At 65.0% G+C, this 15,016-nt stretch overlaps 2 protein-coding genes across 3 annotated transcripts; one reads left to right on the top strand and one right to left on the bottom strand.

Annotated features, from left to right (window-relative positions):
- Positions 1-1,370: 1,370 nt before the first annotated feature.
- Positions 1,371-10,100, top strand: MAMSTR (MEF2 activating motif and SAP domain containing transcriptional regulator). Of its 2 annotated transcripts, XM_067532736.1 has the most exons (13): positions 1,371-1,425; positions 2,753-2,806; positions 3,108-3,166; positions 3,534-3,609; positions 3,848-3,997; positions 4,226-4,383; positions 4,639-4,752; positions 5,095-5,342; positions 5,490-5,616; positions 5,971-6,354; positions 6,797-6,925; positions 7,173-7,227; positions 7,516-10,100. In XM_067532736.1, exons 1-13 carry the CDS (start codon positions 1,371-1,373, stop codon positions 7,941-7,943), a joined length of 2,037 nt encoding a protein of 678 aa, XP_067388837.1. In that variant the 3' UTR covers positions 7,944-10,100. The 2 variants fall into 2 exon arrangements, with proteins under 2 accessions (XP_067388837.1, XP_067388838.1); XM_067532737.1 differs by lacking the exon at positions 5,971-6,354.
- Positions 10,101-10,442: 342 nt separating this feature from the next.
- Positions 10,443-14,598, bottom strand: IZUMO1 (izumo sperm-oocyte fusion 1). The gene is made up of 9 exons (XM_067532738.1): positions 14,373-14,598; positions 14,171-14,245; positions 13,473-13,559; positions 13,277-13,297; positions 12,815-12,895; positions 11,269-11,369; positions 11,034-11,184; positions 10,783-10,954; positions 10,443-10,539 (listed from the first exon to the last, which is right to left on the bottom strand). Exons 1-9 carry the CDS (start codon positions 14,596-14,598, stop codon positions 10,467-10,469), a joined length of 987 nt encoding a protein of 328 aa, XP_067388839.1. The 3' UTR covers positions 10,443-10,466.
- Positions 14,599-15,016: the final 418 nt, after the last annotated feature.

The raw sequence follows: 15,016 nt of genomic DNA, 5'->3' as shown, positions 1-15,016 counted from the left end.
GCAGCGCGCCGCGTTCCTGCCCGCGAGTGGCGGTGTCGGGTGACCGGCAGGTGGGGGCTTTTCACACGTGGGGGGAAGGTCGCAGCTGCCGCCGGCCCCCCCCCCTTTGCTCGGGGCAGCTGTGACGTCACCAGGCCCAAGGGGGCTCTTCCCCCCCCCCCCCAGCCTGCAGAACTCGGCCGGAGCCTCCAGCCCGCCCCCCTCCCTGCCCCAGCGCACGGCGCCAGGGGGCGGACACTCCCCCCCCCCCACCCCCACGCAGCCAGGCCGGGACCCCGCGGGGAGACAGCGACGGGACCAGCCTGGGACGGGCCGGACAGCGACCCCCGCCCGCCGCCGGCCCAGGGAGAGTCTCCGCTCGGCGCTGGTGCGTGGAACCCCGATCGATCCCCCACCCCCGCCCGACCCCTAGATCCCCCCCCGAGACCCCACATTGCCCCCTGGACCCGACCCCTAGATCCCCTAGATCCCCCCCCAACCTGATCGGTAGGTCCCCCAGTTCCCCACAACCCTGCCCCTAGAAATGCATTCCCCACAGACCTGTCCCCTAAATCCCCCCAACCTGACCCCCTCCCTAACTCTGACCCCCCAGTCGATCCCCATTCCCTTAAAGCTACCCCCCGTCCTGCCCCGCCGCCCCCCAAACCTGCCCCACAAGCTACCCACCGAGACATCCCTGCCCCCGATCCTTCCCCCTGAAATCTGAGCCCAAACCTGCCCCTATGCACCCCCCAAAACGTGCCCCAGCAGCTCCCCCCAAAACTGCCGTCTGATCCCCGGCTCCCTTCCCCCGAATCTGCCCTCCTGAAACGCCCCCTTTAAACTCCGCCATCCTGCCCCCCCAAGCCCTCTAAATCGGAGCCTGGGTCCCCCCCTCCTTCTCCTTGCCCTCCCCACACATCCTCCTAGATTTGCCCCACCCCAGCAAGGAACTGTGGGGGGGGGAAGTGTCTAGAATTAAAATGACCCCCATATGCAAGGAAAATCTCTGTCCCTGGGTTCTATCCCCGGCTCGGGAGGGGGAGTGGTGTCTAATGGTTAGAGCAGGGGGGGGGGGCTGGGCGCCAGGACGCCTGGGTTCTATCCCTGGCTCTGAGAGGCGAGTGGCGTCTCGTGGTTGGAGCAGGGAGCTGGGGGGCTAGTGGTCAGAGGGTGGGGAGTTGGGAAGCACTGCCTGGCAGTTTCTGAGGGTTCCTGACCTCCAGTTACCCCTCCCTCAGGAGAAGGGCTGTTCAAACACAGGCTTCCTCTGTGAACCCCACATTCTCCTTCTGTCCCTCCTCCCTGCTGGATTGTCTTGGGGTCACCCCCAGCTCTGGGTAGCAGGCAAGGTGCCCCCCCAGTCACGCTCGACATCCCCAGCCCTGACGATGACCCTTCTGGCCTCTGAGCGCTCCATGCTGATCCGAAGCAAGTTCCGATCCGGTGAGTGGGGCTGGGAAATGGGGTCCCCAGCGCAGGGGCATGGGGGGCATGGACGGTAAATCGGGGGGCTGGGAGCCAGGATGTCTGGGTTCTATCCCAGGCTCTGGGAGGGGAGTGGGGTCTAGTGGTTAGAGTAGGGGGGGCTGGGAGAGAGGGACCCAGGCGTCCGAGAGAGCAGATCCCCTGTCCTCCACGCCTGGGTCCCCAAGACCTCATTCTGGCCTACCTGAGGTCCCGTCTCTGCCCGGATGCCTGGGTCCCAGAGCTGAAGTGATTCCCCAGCTGGGGGGATGTCTGTCACCCCGAGTTGGACATCACCAAAATAACCCTGCCCCCACCCCGTAGGGGCAAAGCCATGGTCCTGGTTTAGCCATAAAGAGCTGGGGAGGGACAGGGCAGACAGGCCTAGTGGTCCCATCGTCCTGCCAGCCGGGCCCCCGCCCAGCTGGGATCTCAAGCTCTGTGCTGCAGCCTCTATCCCAGCCCTCCCCCCCCCGCCAGCCCCGCTCCATCAGCCTGGGAGGGGACCCAGAGTCTGGTCAGCCAGGAGATATTAGCCAGCCCTGCGGGGGTTACGGATTTGGGATCCCCTCCGCCCTGGGAAATGAGCTTCTCCTTCACTTCCTGTCCCAAATCTTCTCTGCTTGGCTGTTGAACAGATGGTGCAGCCCCCCCCTCCCCCCGGATCAGAGCTTGAGTCTGCAGCACGTCACCCCCCAGGAGCCCCCCCTCCCCGTGAAGCACGGTGCCCCGCCGAGCCCCTGGGGGTATTCCATGGGTGGGGGGAGGGTGGTTCTGTGGGGAGTGTGTGTGTGTGGGGGGGTCTCATGTTACCAGCTCCCGAAATAGCTCTCGCTCCCCTCACCCCAGCTGCCACCCGCCAGACACCTGCTGGGTGGGGGGGGGGGGGACAGGCACAGAAGGGAATGCCACGCCCTCCCCCCCCCCCCGCCTCTGCCTGCTCCGCTCCCCCTCCTGTGCCCCTCCCTCTCCTCTGCCTACTCCCCTTCCATGCCCTCCCCCTCTGCCGCTCCCCCTCTCCACCCTGTCTTCGGCTCCCCCCACCCCTCCCCTCCCCTTGCTCCCTCACCCCCCCCGCACCCCAATCCCATGCCCCTCCCCGGGGCCCCTCATTCCCCCCCAACCCCCACATCATCCATCCTGGGTTGGGACTGAGAGTCAGGAGCGGCAGAGCTGGGGGCTGGCTGGCTGGGGGGCGGGGGGCCAGGATTGCAGGAGGGGATACCCTAGGGGGCGGGGCTAGTGGCTGTACCCTCCCCCACGTGGGGGGTCCCGGCCCCCCCTGACTGTGTCTCCTCCCCCCCAGTGCTGCAGCTGAGGATGCAGCATCGCAGATCGCAGGAGCAGCATCTCCTGACACGTGAGTGGGGCCAACTGGGAGGGGCCAAAATGGGGGTGGGACCAAAGGCTAAGGGCTGGGAGGGGGAGGGGCCAAGGGGGGCTGTTAAGGAATGGGTCCACTGGGGAGAGGCTTCCTGGGGGAGGGGCTAGGATAGCAGGGGGGCAGTCCTGGGGCCACAGTGGAGGAGCAGGAATCAGTGGGTAAAAAATACAGCATGTCTGTAATTGAGAACCGCCCCCCCATCCCAGCCGCCTTGGCTTCTGGGGACCCCTCTCCTGCAGACAGTGAAGGGCTCTAACCTTCCTGTCTCTCCCCACAGCTCTGACCAAGCCCCCCACGACCTACCTGGATGTGAAGAGGACCCCAGAGCAGAGCCGGGTGAGCAAATGGAAGCAGGGGCAGGGCAGGGTGGCTATGTTGCTGCTGCACGGCAGCCTGGGTAATGGAATATGCAAATGAAGCTACCCCACCCACTGGAGGGGCTCAGAGTGCTGGAGATGCATTCAAGTGGACAGGGGTCAAACTCCCCCTTGGGCAGAGGGGGAAACTGAGTCACAGAAAGGGGAAGGGACTTGCAGGAGAGAGGACCCAGGAGTCCTGACTTCCAGCCCCTCTGCTCTAACCACTAAGCCACACTCCCCCTCTGCTAATCAGTGCTCCTGGCCAACTCTCCCCCTAGAAGTCCCGGCTGCCTTCCCTTTTGCTGCTCCTGCTAATCTGACACCCCCTGCCCACACACACACAGGCCGACGAGACCCTGAAGCTGAAGGTCCAGACAAGAACCCACAAAGCAGGAGTTGCCAAGGACCAGTTCACAGACGGTAGGTGCCGTCCGGATGCCTGGGTCCCCAGCTGCCAGGATGCCTTGGTTCCTGACCTCTCGCCCCAGCCCACTACCCCCACCAGGTCGCCTGGGTCCCCAATCTTTTGGTCCAGCCCATCCATGGCTCACTTCCCCGGATACCTGGGTCCCTGGTTCCTTCTCCTGGGTCCCATGACTGGCACAAATCAGTGCCTGGTATTTGGGCTCCCCCCACTCACCCAGTGCCCTCTCAGCAGAGTCGGGGGGGGACCCCTCAGAGCGGAAAGCGAAGAAGACGCGTCTGGCCGAGGAGCTGAAAGAGAAACTCCTGCAACGGCCGGGGCCACTGGAACTCGTGACGAAAAACATCCTGCCCCTGGACACCGGCCTCAAAGATGCTGTGAAGGGTATGGGAGGCACAGGACTCCTGGGTTCTCTCCCCGGCTCTGGGCGGGGAGTGAGGTCTAGTGAATAGAGTGGGGGGGGGGGGGGGGCTGGGAGCCAGGACGCGGGGACTCTCCCCTCTAGGGGGACCCGGCTCCGATCCGGCCCCAGGGCAGGGGACTGGCTGGCTCAGGCGGGCGGATGGGATTTTCATGGTCTCTCTCATTCCCCCCCACCCCCTCCCCTCTCAGCTGATCCAGCCCCAGCTGCCCCTGAGACCTTCCCCTTCGAGGAGGATCTCAGCAGCTCTTCATCATCCTCATCCTCGTCTTCCCCACGCTTCGCCCACTCCCCAGGGGGGACCCTCGGCAACCCATCCCCCGCCTCATCCTCAGGGGCTGCTTTCCAGGTGAGACGCATGGAGCCGAGCCCAGGGGGGGGCTGCAGGTGGGGCGTGGGGGTCACCTGTACAGTTGGGGAGGATTTAACAGGTGGCCTGGGTCTCTGCTGCCATCTGGTGTCTGGCTTTTGCCACTGCAGGTACTGCACGGATTCCAGCATGGTCTAATGGGGGCGGGGGAGGGAGTGAACTGGGAGCCCGGACTCCTGGGTTCTCTCCCCAGCTCTGTGACTCCCTGGCCTTTCTGGGCCCCTCTCCTTGCAGCCAGAGCCGCCGTCGATCCTGGGGTCCCAGCCCCCCGCGGCACCTGCCCCAGACCCCATTTCCCAACCTCCTGGGGGCGGCCCCCCGGCTAAGGCCCCGGCCTCGCTGCCCAAGGTAGGTGCCAGGCTGGGACAGGGCCAGGGGATGGGGGTGAGGATGACTCTTGGGCCAAAAGGGGAAGGGGCTCAGGAGGGCGAATCCAGGAGAATTGGGCAGGTCCCCGGCAGGATTAGGCAGGCAACCAGGGTCCGAGCAGGGGGGATTTTATGGGGGCTCGAGTTGGGCGGTGGGGCGGTGCAGTGGTGTTGGGGTATCCCATCCAGGGAGTGGGATGGAATTGGGGGTCCCAGCGGGGGCGGTGGGGAGGGGGGATGGAGGTGGGGGGTCCCAGCAGGGGTCGGGGAGGAGAGTCCCCACTTGGGGGGGGTCACAGCCAGGTTCTCCCTCCTTCCCCAGGCTCCCCCGCGCCCCAAGAAGGCGAAGGACCCCAAGCCCAAGGTAAGGAAGCTGAAGTACCATCAGTACGTTCCCCCCACGGCCCGGCCTCCCCGGGCCCCGGCCCCGTTGGACGCCGCCTACGCCCGCCTGCTCCAGCAACAGCAACTGTTCCTCCAGCTCCAGATCCTGCAGCAGCAGCAGCCGCCGGCCCCCCCGGGACCTCCCCCAGCGCTGTGTCTGCCGGCCCTGCACCCCCTGAGCGCCAGGTACCCCAACCCCCCCCCCCACGGCGTGTGCCAGCCCTGTACCCCCTGAGCACCAAGGTGCAGCCCCCCCCCACTGTCAGGTTTCCCCTCAATCTCTCCCCCGCCGAGTCTGCCCCCTCTAACTCCCCTTTCTGTCCCCCCCCCCAGTATCTCCCCAGATCCGGTGATCAGCTTCACGGCCCCCCCACTCCCCTTGACGGCTCCTCCCACGCCCCCCGCCCCTCCTGTGCCCCCCAAGCCTGAGCTGCTGCCGGCCAATCTGGACGACCTGACAGTGAGTATGTGTGTGTGTGTGTGGGGGGGGGGATCTTGGGGGGATCCTGATCCTTCTCCCACCTCCCCCACCAGCCCTTGGGGGCCCTGACTGGGGGGACTGCGCTGCCCCAGTGCTCCCCCATTCTCTGCAAAGTGGGGCTCATATGGAAGGGGTAAAAATAGCCTGGGGGGATGATTTGGGGGCCCAGTTCAGGGCCCTGCCCCTGAATTTCAGCCAGGTGGGGAGCATCTCCCAACAGGGGGTTCACGCACACCTCCCAGCTTGGGGGGGATGGGATGAGTGTGTGTTCTGGGTCCTGCCCCGGCCGGACTGAAGCCCCCCTCTGCTAATTCCCCCCCCCCCACCCCCCAGGTGTCGGAGCTCCGCCAGCAGCTGCGCCAGCGCGGCCTGCCAGTCTCGGGTACCAAGCCGGCCCTGCTGGAGCGGCTGAAGCCCTTCCAGGTCCGGGTGGCCCCGGGGCCACCCCCTCCGCTCTCCGGCGTGCCCCCCCCGGCGCTACCCCCCGCCGAGCGGGCGCTGCAGGAGAAGCAGCGGCTCATCGACAGCCTGACCTGGGAGCTGCGGCGGGAGCAGCGGGAGGCTGACGACCTGCGGGAGGAGCTACAGCTGCGCAAGCGCCGGCGGGGCCGCCTGGAGGGGGAGCCCCCACCCCCCTCACCCCCACCTGGCCACGGCCCCCAGCTCCCCGCCGGGGAGACAGCCGAGGGCACCGCGCCCGCGAGAGAGGGGCTCCTGGTGAGAGCTGGGGGCGTGGCCTGTGTGCCAAGGGGGCGTGGCCTGTGTGTTGGGGGGCGGAGCATGATCAGTGGGTGGGACATGTGTGCTGCGGGTTGGGGGGGTGGGACAGTGCCAAGCTGGGAAGGGGCAGGGGTGCTGTGCCAAATGAGAGGCAGGGCAAATGCAAAATGCGAAGGGCATTGTCAGGGCGGGGCATGCGTCAAATGGGAGGGGCATGGCAGTGGGCGTGGTCATACGTAATATGAGTGGGCGGAGCATGGAGAGGGAGGGGCGGAGCCAAGGCAAGCGAGGAGGAGGCGGGTGCAGGCTGAGGGGGTGGAGCATTTGAAAGGAGGCGGGACCATGGCAAGGAGGGCGGGCCAGAGATCTGTGGGGGGGGGGAGCAGGGGATGAGCTGGGTGGACCCCAGATTTACCCTCATGTCCCTCCCCTTCCTCAGGTTTTCTGCCCCCCCTCGTGTGAGCCAATTGGGGAGGACCTAGAGTTGCCCCTGCAGATCACGGCCAGCCCAGCCCCGGCCCCCCGCTCCCTGGAGGAGGAGTTGCAGGAGGCCATCCAGAAAGCCCAGGTACTGAGGGGGGGGGGTCCCCCTGTAGCCAGCACCTGCACCCAGCCCCAGAGGTGCAGTGTCCCAGTGCCAAGCAAGGAGTCCCAGCCCCCATGCCCCACCCTAGAGGGGATCGCATCCCAGCACCACATGAGCAGACCCTGTATACCCAGCCCCTGCACCCCACCCCAGAGACAGTCGCATCCCAGCACCAGAAGAGGGGTCCTTGTCTCTGCCCTTCACTTCCTTTCTCCCTCCCCATCCACAGCTGGTCCCGAGTCAGTCGATCGAGGAAATCCTGGAGGAGCCGCTGGCATGCCCAGGTGAGAGCCAGATCCCCCTCGCCCTTGGCACTCACCCCACTGCCCCCATGTGGTGTAGGGAGTGCCGTGGGGCAGGGGGCTCGCCCAGAGGCACCATGCCACAGGAAGTAGGGAGGGGGCGGGGGCTCAGTTGGGGGGCACCGTACAGCGGGGAGGGGGACAGGACTCGGGGGGGGGGTGCCGTGTCACAGGGAGAGGGATGGGGGGGGGCTCGGCCAGGGGCACCATACTGTAGGGGGGCACCATTCAGCATCCCACATCCCTCTAACCCCACCACCCCCTCTCCAGGTGACCTGCTCCCAGCGGATGCCCCTTTGCTGCCCCCCGCAGAGCCGTGCCGTCCCCCCTCACCCCTCGGCCAGCAGGGGGCACCCTGCAAGAAGCCCCGTTGCAGCAGCCAGGTGGCCCCACTGCCAGCGGCCATCTTGGATTTCCCCGGCCACTACGACTTCCTCACCCCTCCTTCCTCCTCCTCCTCGTCCCCCTCAGACTGTCTGCGCGGGGTCTTCTCCCCAGAGTCCCCAGAGGGGTCCCCGTCGCCCGGTCCCCGGCCCACCTTCGACCCCGTCGATTGGCTGGAAGCCTTGACGGCTGGCCCGGCCTCGGGGCTGGGGCCTGGCACCCCCGGCGGGGGCAGCATCTTCTCCACTGACTTCTTTGACTCACCTGACCTGAGCGTCAACCACATGATCGACCTGATGGTGGAGCAGTGGTAGGGGGTGCGGGGCTCCCCCACTCCGGCCCAGCCTAGCCATGGGGAGCCCCCCACCGCCACCCCAGAGATGCCAACCAGTCACGTCAACACAGGCACCATCTTGGATGGGTGGAACCATTGCTTGGGGTGACGGCAAGCCCGGGCACCATCTTGAATGGGTGACCTCAACTCCGGGCGCCATCTTGAATGGATGGAACCATTGCTCAGGGTGATGTCAACTCCAGGCGCCATCTTGAATGGGTGACCTCCACTCCGGGCACCATCTTGAATGGATGGAACCATTGCTCAGGGTGATGTCAACTCCAGGCGCCATCTTCAATGGGTGACTTCAACTCCGGGAGCCATCTTGAATAGATGGAACCATTGCTCGGGGTGATGTCAACTCCGGGCGCCATATTGGATGGGTGACCTCAACTCTGGGTGCCATCTTGGGTGGATTTTTTGGGGTGATGTCCACTTTGGACATCAACTTGGATGAGCGAAACCATAGTTTGCAGTGACATCAATTCTAGGCGCCATTTTGGATAGATGAAACCAACTCTGGGCGCCATCTTGTATGGGGAAAACTAACTCTGAGTGCCATCTTGAGTGGATTGTTTGGAATGATGTCAACTCCGGATGCCATCTTCGATCAGTGAAACCATTGCTTAGGATCGACCTCAGTTCTGGATGCCACCATTTATTGGTGGAGCCAACTCGATGCCATATTGGATGGATGAAACCATTGCTTGGGGTGATGCCAACTCCAGATGCTATCTTGGATGGGTGAAACCATTGCTGTTTGGGTTGTCAGCCCCAAGGGGATCTTGGGAGGATCAAAGTGTTGGTGTTCAGGGTGATGCGGTAGGTGGCTTCCATCTTAGATAAATCATACCATAGATGTTCAGGGTCACATGAACAGCAGCTGCCATCTTGAATGGGTTAAACCATTGTTTGGTGGGGGGATGCCAAGCTTCCACCACCATCTTAAATGGATCAGACCCCTGACGTGTGTCATGTCAGCTCCAAGTACCATCTTGGATGGGTCCAGTCATTGGTGCTTGGGATGATGCGAAGTCCAAATGGCGTCTTTATTTGGGACGCCGCATTTATTTGTATTCAAGTGTTTCATAGGCAGGGGAGGCAACTCCTCCTCCGGGATGTCATTGTGTTTTGGCCAAACCACCTCTGACTCCCAGGCCATATTGACCAGAGGGAAGGACATGGAAGCCATCTTAGTTGGCTTGTACCATCTTTGGACCCAGTTGGGTTGGGATGGGGGAGGCCAGCCCTAGATGCCATCTTGGACAGATCACACCATTTTAAAAAAACATTGAATGTTTTACTGGCAGGGGGGAGGGGACATGGGGACTGCAGACGCCATCTTGGTTGGATTGTACCATCTCTGAGCCTAGTGTTTTATTGGGGGCTGCCTCATGCCCTCAGCCCACAGTTAACCCTTTCAGCCCCTTATCCTCCACCTGCCTCCCTCCATTATATCTTGTTGCAAGCAGAGCCCCCACATTCCAAACCCACTCCATGTGCACCCCATCCTCTCCCCCACCTGAGAAGCCCTCTCCCCCCAAGCGTGAATCAAGATTTCACCCCCCTGGCCCTTTTCACTCCCATGCCCCCCTCCAGGAGTGCTTCAGCCCCCCTTCCTCACATCCAGACTGCCCTTCAGCTCCTGCCCCCCCCCCACTTTACAACCAGCCCCTCCACCCCTGCTGATCACTGTGCTCTGTCTGATAAATAAGGGGGGTCATCTCCCTAAGGGGGCTGAGTTAGTGGGGGGGGAGCTGATAGTGGCCAAAGGCTACTGAGAAATTTGAACTGACTGGGAAACTGGCTCATCAAAAACAATTAGGGCACTGCTGTGGGAAAGTTCACAGCCCTTGGAACAGGCCCCCTCGGGCCACTGCTGTGGGGAAGATCACAGCATCAGCGCTCAACCCCTGTCTGCTCCCCAGAGTGGGAGAGTTCCCCCCAGGTACATCACTCTGCCCCCACACTGGAGGTCCCCCCAAGGGGCAGTGCGGGCTCTGGCTTGATGCCTTTTCCCCTTGCATCCCATGAACCCTGATCTGCAGTGGGGGGGGGTAAGTAGAAACCCCCACTTATATCTACCCCCCCAGTTCATCAGGGACGCCCCTCCCCCAAGTGCTGCCAAGCTGCTCCCCCACACAATAAAGCCACTTCCCAGCGCACTGGCTGCCTCTGCAGTGTTTAACTTTTGTGGGGCGTTGGGGGGGGGGGGGGTCAGCTACGGGGCGGGGGGTCCACAGGGAGGGGAACTGAGGTATGGCGAATTAGGAATAGAACCCAGGCGTCCTGGCTCCCAGCCCCCCCCCCCAACCACTAGACCCCACTCCCCTCCCCGAGCCCGGCACAGAACCCAGGCGTCCGAGACGACAGTGCATTGGCAATAAAACTCTGTTTAACACTAGTGGGGGGGGGGGGGGCCAGCACCCGGCCCCACCCCGTCGCCTCTGGAGGCTGGAGGAACGGGGGGAGGGGCTGGGGGGACTCCCGAGGCGGGGGGGGGTCACGTCTTCAGCAGTCTCTCCTGGCCTCCACCGTCGGCCGGCGCCTCCCGCTGGCGGCGATAGAACCAGGCGCTGCAAGGGAGGGGGAGCGGGGCTGAGCGGGTGGGGGGAGGGAGGCTGGGGGGAAGTGGGGTGGGGTGGGGGAGGGGCTGGGGGAGTTGTTGCAGGGGGCGGACAGGGGCGCGTGAACCAGAGCCAGCACCTGCCCCCAGCACCTGCTCCCACCCCAGCAAGGGCCTCGCTGCCCCGCCCGCTGCAGCCCCCCCCCAGGGGATGGGGACATGGGGGGGGGGGGAACCCCGGCGTCCAACTCACCAGCCCCCGATGAGCAGCACGACGAGGCCGGCGCTGCTCCCGATGATGACCCAGACGGTCCAGTCTCCCGGCTGCCCCGCGGGGGTGGGGCCCTGCGATGGTGGGGGCAGCGTGAGGGGCCCCAGCAGGAGCGGAGCTGGCGATGGGGTGCTGTTCCCCGGCAGGGGGGTCACTGCAAGGGCAAGGGACGGGCGTTAGGGGAAGGGGGACGGGGGCTGGGAGCCCGGACGCCTGGGTTCTTTCCACCTGACCTGTCACCTGGAAGCCCAGCTTGGAGCAGACCCAGCCCTGGGGGTTCAGCATCTCACAGCGATAGCGCCCCGAGTCGTTGGCGCTCACCGCCTTCTTCACCAGGAAGGCGTCGGGGCCCGTCACCATGAGCTGCTCCGAGCCCCCCAGCGTCTGGGGCGGAGAGACAAAGGGGTCAAGGGGGGCGCCAGAGCGGGGGGCCCAGGGGCTGCGGGTCGGGGGCGAGGGGCACCGTACCCGGTAGAAGCTGTAGCTCTTGGCACCGTAGCTGGCGCGGTGCCAGGTCAAGGCGCAGTCCAGGATCAGGTCGTCATCCTGCTGGACCTGCAGCCGCCGCTCTGCCAGAGACCCAGAGATCAGAGCCCAGCCCCCCCTTCCCTCCCCCCGCTGGGCTGTCCACCCCTGTACTGCCCCCCAGGTCAGAGCAATGGGTCCATCCACCCTGGTACCCTCCCCCCAGATCAGAGCCATGGGCCCAACCACCCTGGTACCCTCCCCCCAGATCAGAGCAATGGGCCCAACCACCCTGGTACCCTCCCCCCCAGATCAGAGCCATGGGCCCATCCACCCTGGTACCCTCCCCACAGATCAGAGCCATGGGCCCATGCACCCTGGTCCCTCCCCCCATCAGAGTAATGGGCCCAACCACCCTGGTCCCTCCCCCCCCGATCAGAGCAATGGGCCCAACCACCCTGGTACCCTCCCCCCAGATCAGAGCCATGGGCCCAACCACCCTGGTCCCTCCCCCGTCCCGATCAGAGTAATGGGCCCAACCACCCTGGTACCCTCCCCCCAGATCAGAGCCATGGGCCCATCCACCCTGGTCCCTCCCCCCCCCCCCCGATCAGAGTAATGGGCCCAACCACCCTGGTACCCTCTCCCCCCCCCTCCCCCGATCAGAGCCATGGGCCCAACCACCCTGGTCCCTCACCCCCCAACCACCCTGATCAGAACCATGGGCCCATCCACCCTGGTCCCTCCTCCCCCCGATCAGAGTAATGGGCCCAACCACCCTGGTCCCGCCCCCCCCCCCTCCGATCAGAACCATGGGCCCATCCATCCTGGTACCCCGCTCACCCCTCCTCCATCCACCCCAGCTTCTGACAGTGTCCAAAGTTAGCTACAAAGACCCCTCTCATTACCCACAATGCACTGGCCATGGTGGGCTGTGGCAATGGTTCCCAACCTGGGGGGGTACCAAAGATTCCGGGGGGTCCGTGAGGGTTCAGTAACAGTGTGGCCATTTAGCCCCCCCAGCCCCGCACTGGCCGGGCACCTGGCTGCAGGAAGCAGCCTCAGCCAGCCCGCCAGGGCCCCCTCTATGACCCTCACTCCACGAGGGACGGGAAGAAGCGGGGCCACCTGGGGCGGGCGGTGGCGGCTGCGCTGGGGACGGCTTCGCTTCTTACTCAGGTGAGAGTCCTTGATGGTTCTTATTAGGTAACGTGCTGCTGGTGTTATCAGTCTGTGTGTTTGTGGGGCTCTGTGTGTGTATGGCCGGTGAGGGGTGTGTGTGCGTGTTTTAGCTAGTGTTAACCAGTGGGGCTTTCACGCCAAAAGCTTGGGCACCACTGGGCTGTGGGGTGGATATTCCTGACCCTGCAGGAGCAGCCGGACCCTGGAGCTTGGAGGTGAAACTCCCTCATGGGCTGGAGGCCTGTAGACCCCCCCCAACTGTTCCCCCACCTGGCCCCTCCCTCCACATCTGCAGCCCCCCGTCGTCTGACTCCTCCATCCCTCCATCTGTCCGTCCAGCCCTCCCCTCCCCTCCCCCCCGGCTCACCCCCACAGCGAAGGTCCCGGTTGCAGGAGTACAGTTGGGAGCCGCAGGCCCGACAGTCGATGAACTGGTGAACCATCCGCCCTGGGGAGAGGCGGGGGTCAGAGCCTGGGGGGGGGGTGGGGAATCAGCGCCCCAGTAGCAGGGTGGGGGGAAGGCTCCCCAGAGGGGAAGACTGGGGCAGGGGATCCCCGAGGGTCAGACCCTGACTTACTGGGGGGTTGGACCCAGCCTTTGGAGCATGGAGCTGGTTCAGGGGCCAGACACCCGCATCCACTGTGGGTATCCGGGGAGGAGGAAGGCCCTGACCGGGTGGGATCCACATCAGGTTGGGGTGCAGTGAAAGACAGGTCCCCCAGCACGGAGATACCTCACACCCCCCTAGGGGATCTGAGATGGGGTCCCTGGAAGCACGCCCCAGGAGCTGCCCCCTCCCCTCCACATCCCCACCCGGCACCCACTCACCACACTTGTTCGGGCAATACACTGCAAAACAAGAAGGAAGGAAGGAGGGTCAGAAATGGGGCTCACCCACCTCCCAGCCCTCTGGGGAACAGGGGGCTGCGGGTCAGAAGCGAGGGGCACCGGCAAAGCTGGGGGGAGCCCAGGGCTGGGCCAGCAGGGGGGCTGCGGGTTGGGAGTGAGAAGCTCCTGCACTCACCCTCTTTCTGGAACTGGGCCATGAGTTTTCCAAAGGTCTCCCTCAGCTCCTGGAGGCTCCACATCACCTCGTTGAAGAGCTGCCCATCTGCAGAGCAGCCCGGGGTGCTGTGAACACCACAGAGGACAGTGCCCGCCGCCCCTCACAGCTGGGTAGCCCTGTGGGCGGGGCATCCCACCTAGCCACGCCCACAGCCCTAAGCCACCTCAGCCCCACCCCTCAGCCCCGCAGCTCAGCGCCCCCCGTCATTAGGTTCAAGAGGCAACACAGGCATTTAACCCCAAACTGGAGGCACATCCCCCATACCAAAGCTGAGCCCCTCCCCCCCATCTAGCCACCCCACATTGAGAGCAAACAACCCCCCCCCCCACACCCGGAAAGAATCCCCTAGAATCGACCCATGTCGTCGAAGCTGGTCAGGGTTCGAAGGGTTTTGGAGCCATCCAGCCCTCGAAGGCTTAATCCAGCTGCAAAGCAGCCAGCAGAGGGCGCTGCTTCAGGGGCAATTAGAAGGGGGGGCTGGGGCCGGCAGGGGGCTGTGGGTCAGGAGTGAGGGGCACCGGCAGAGCTGGGGGGGGCAGGGCTGGGGCCGGCTGGGGGTCGGGAGTGAGGGGCACTGGCAGAGCTGGGGGGGGGGGCAGGGCTGGGGCTGGCAGGGGACTGTGGGTCAGGAGTCGGGGGCACCCTGGGGCTGGTACCTTTGAAGTCGTTCTCCATGATTCGGGTCACGGCCCGTCTGAAGTGGGCGGCAGCTTCGCCCATCGTCTTCTCATCTGGGGGTGGGGGGGCAGTGTTAGCGGGCGGGGGGGGGGGGGCGGCCCAGCAAAGGGGATAAGACCCAACTCTCTGGGATTGCTGTGTCCCCCCCGACATCCCCAATCCCCCTTCCCCCCCACGCACCGATGACCCCCATGTAGCTGTGGGGCCCGATGGGCAGCTCCGCCAGCCCCTGGAGGCTGCGATCCAGCAAAGCTGACAGCCGCTCCCGCAGGTCCCGGTCCCCCTGCAGCTGCCGGCCCAGGTAGGGACCCTTCAGCTCCTGTAGCAGCCGCACAGAGCCGGGGTCGCAGCGCAGGCAGCCCCGGACCCCCAGCGCCCCCAGCACCAGCCACACCACCCAGGCCATGGCCTGCCACAGGGGGGCGACCTTGCGTCGCCCTGCCACGCCCGGCTCGCAGCCAATCGCCTTGCGCGCCCAGCCCCGACATCACAATGGTCTGGCCAGTCGTATGCCCAGAGCGACCCTCCCCCCGACCTGGGCATGGGTCCCCATAGAACCAGCCTCTGTGCCCCACCCCAGAGGGGCTGCATCTCTGCCCTGGGCCAGGGATCCCCATAGAACCAGTCTCTGTGCCCCACCCCAGAGGTGCTGCATCTCTGCCCTGGGTCAGGGGTCCCCACATAACCACCTTCTGTGCCCCACCCCAGAGGTGCTGCATCTCTGCCCTGGGCCAGGGATCCCCATAGAACCAGTCTCTGTACCCCACCCCAGAGGTGCTGCATCTCTGCCCTGGGCCAGGGATCCCCATAGAACCAGTCTCTGT

The sequence above is a fragment of the Emydura macquarii genome, unplaced genomic scaffold (assembly GCF_026122565.2).
Source record: "Emydura macquarii macquarii isolate MOO-44397 ecotype Brisbane River unplaced genomic scaffold, CSIRO-AGI_Emac_v2 contig_3296, whole genome shotgun sequence".
Classification (NCBI taxonomy): domain Eukaryota; kingdom Metazoa; phylum Chordata; order Testudines; family Chelidae; genus Emydura; species Emydura macquarii.
This window is presented reverse-complemented; position numbering and strand designations above follow the sequence as displayed.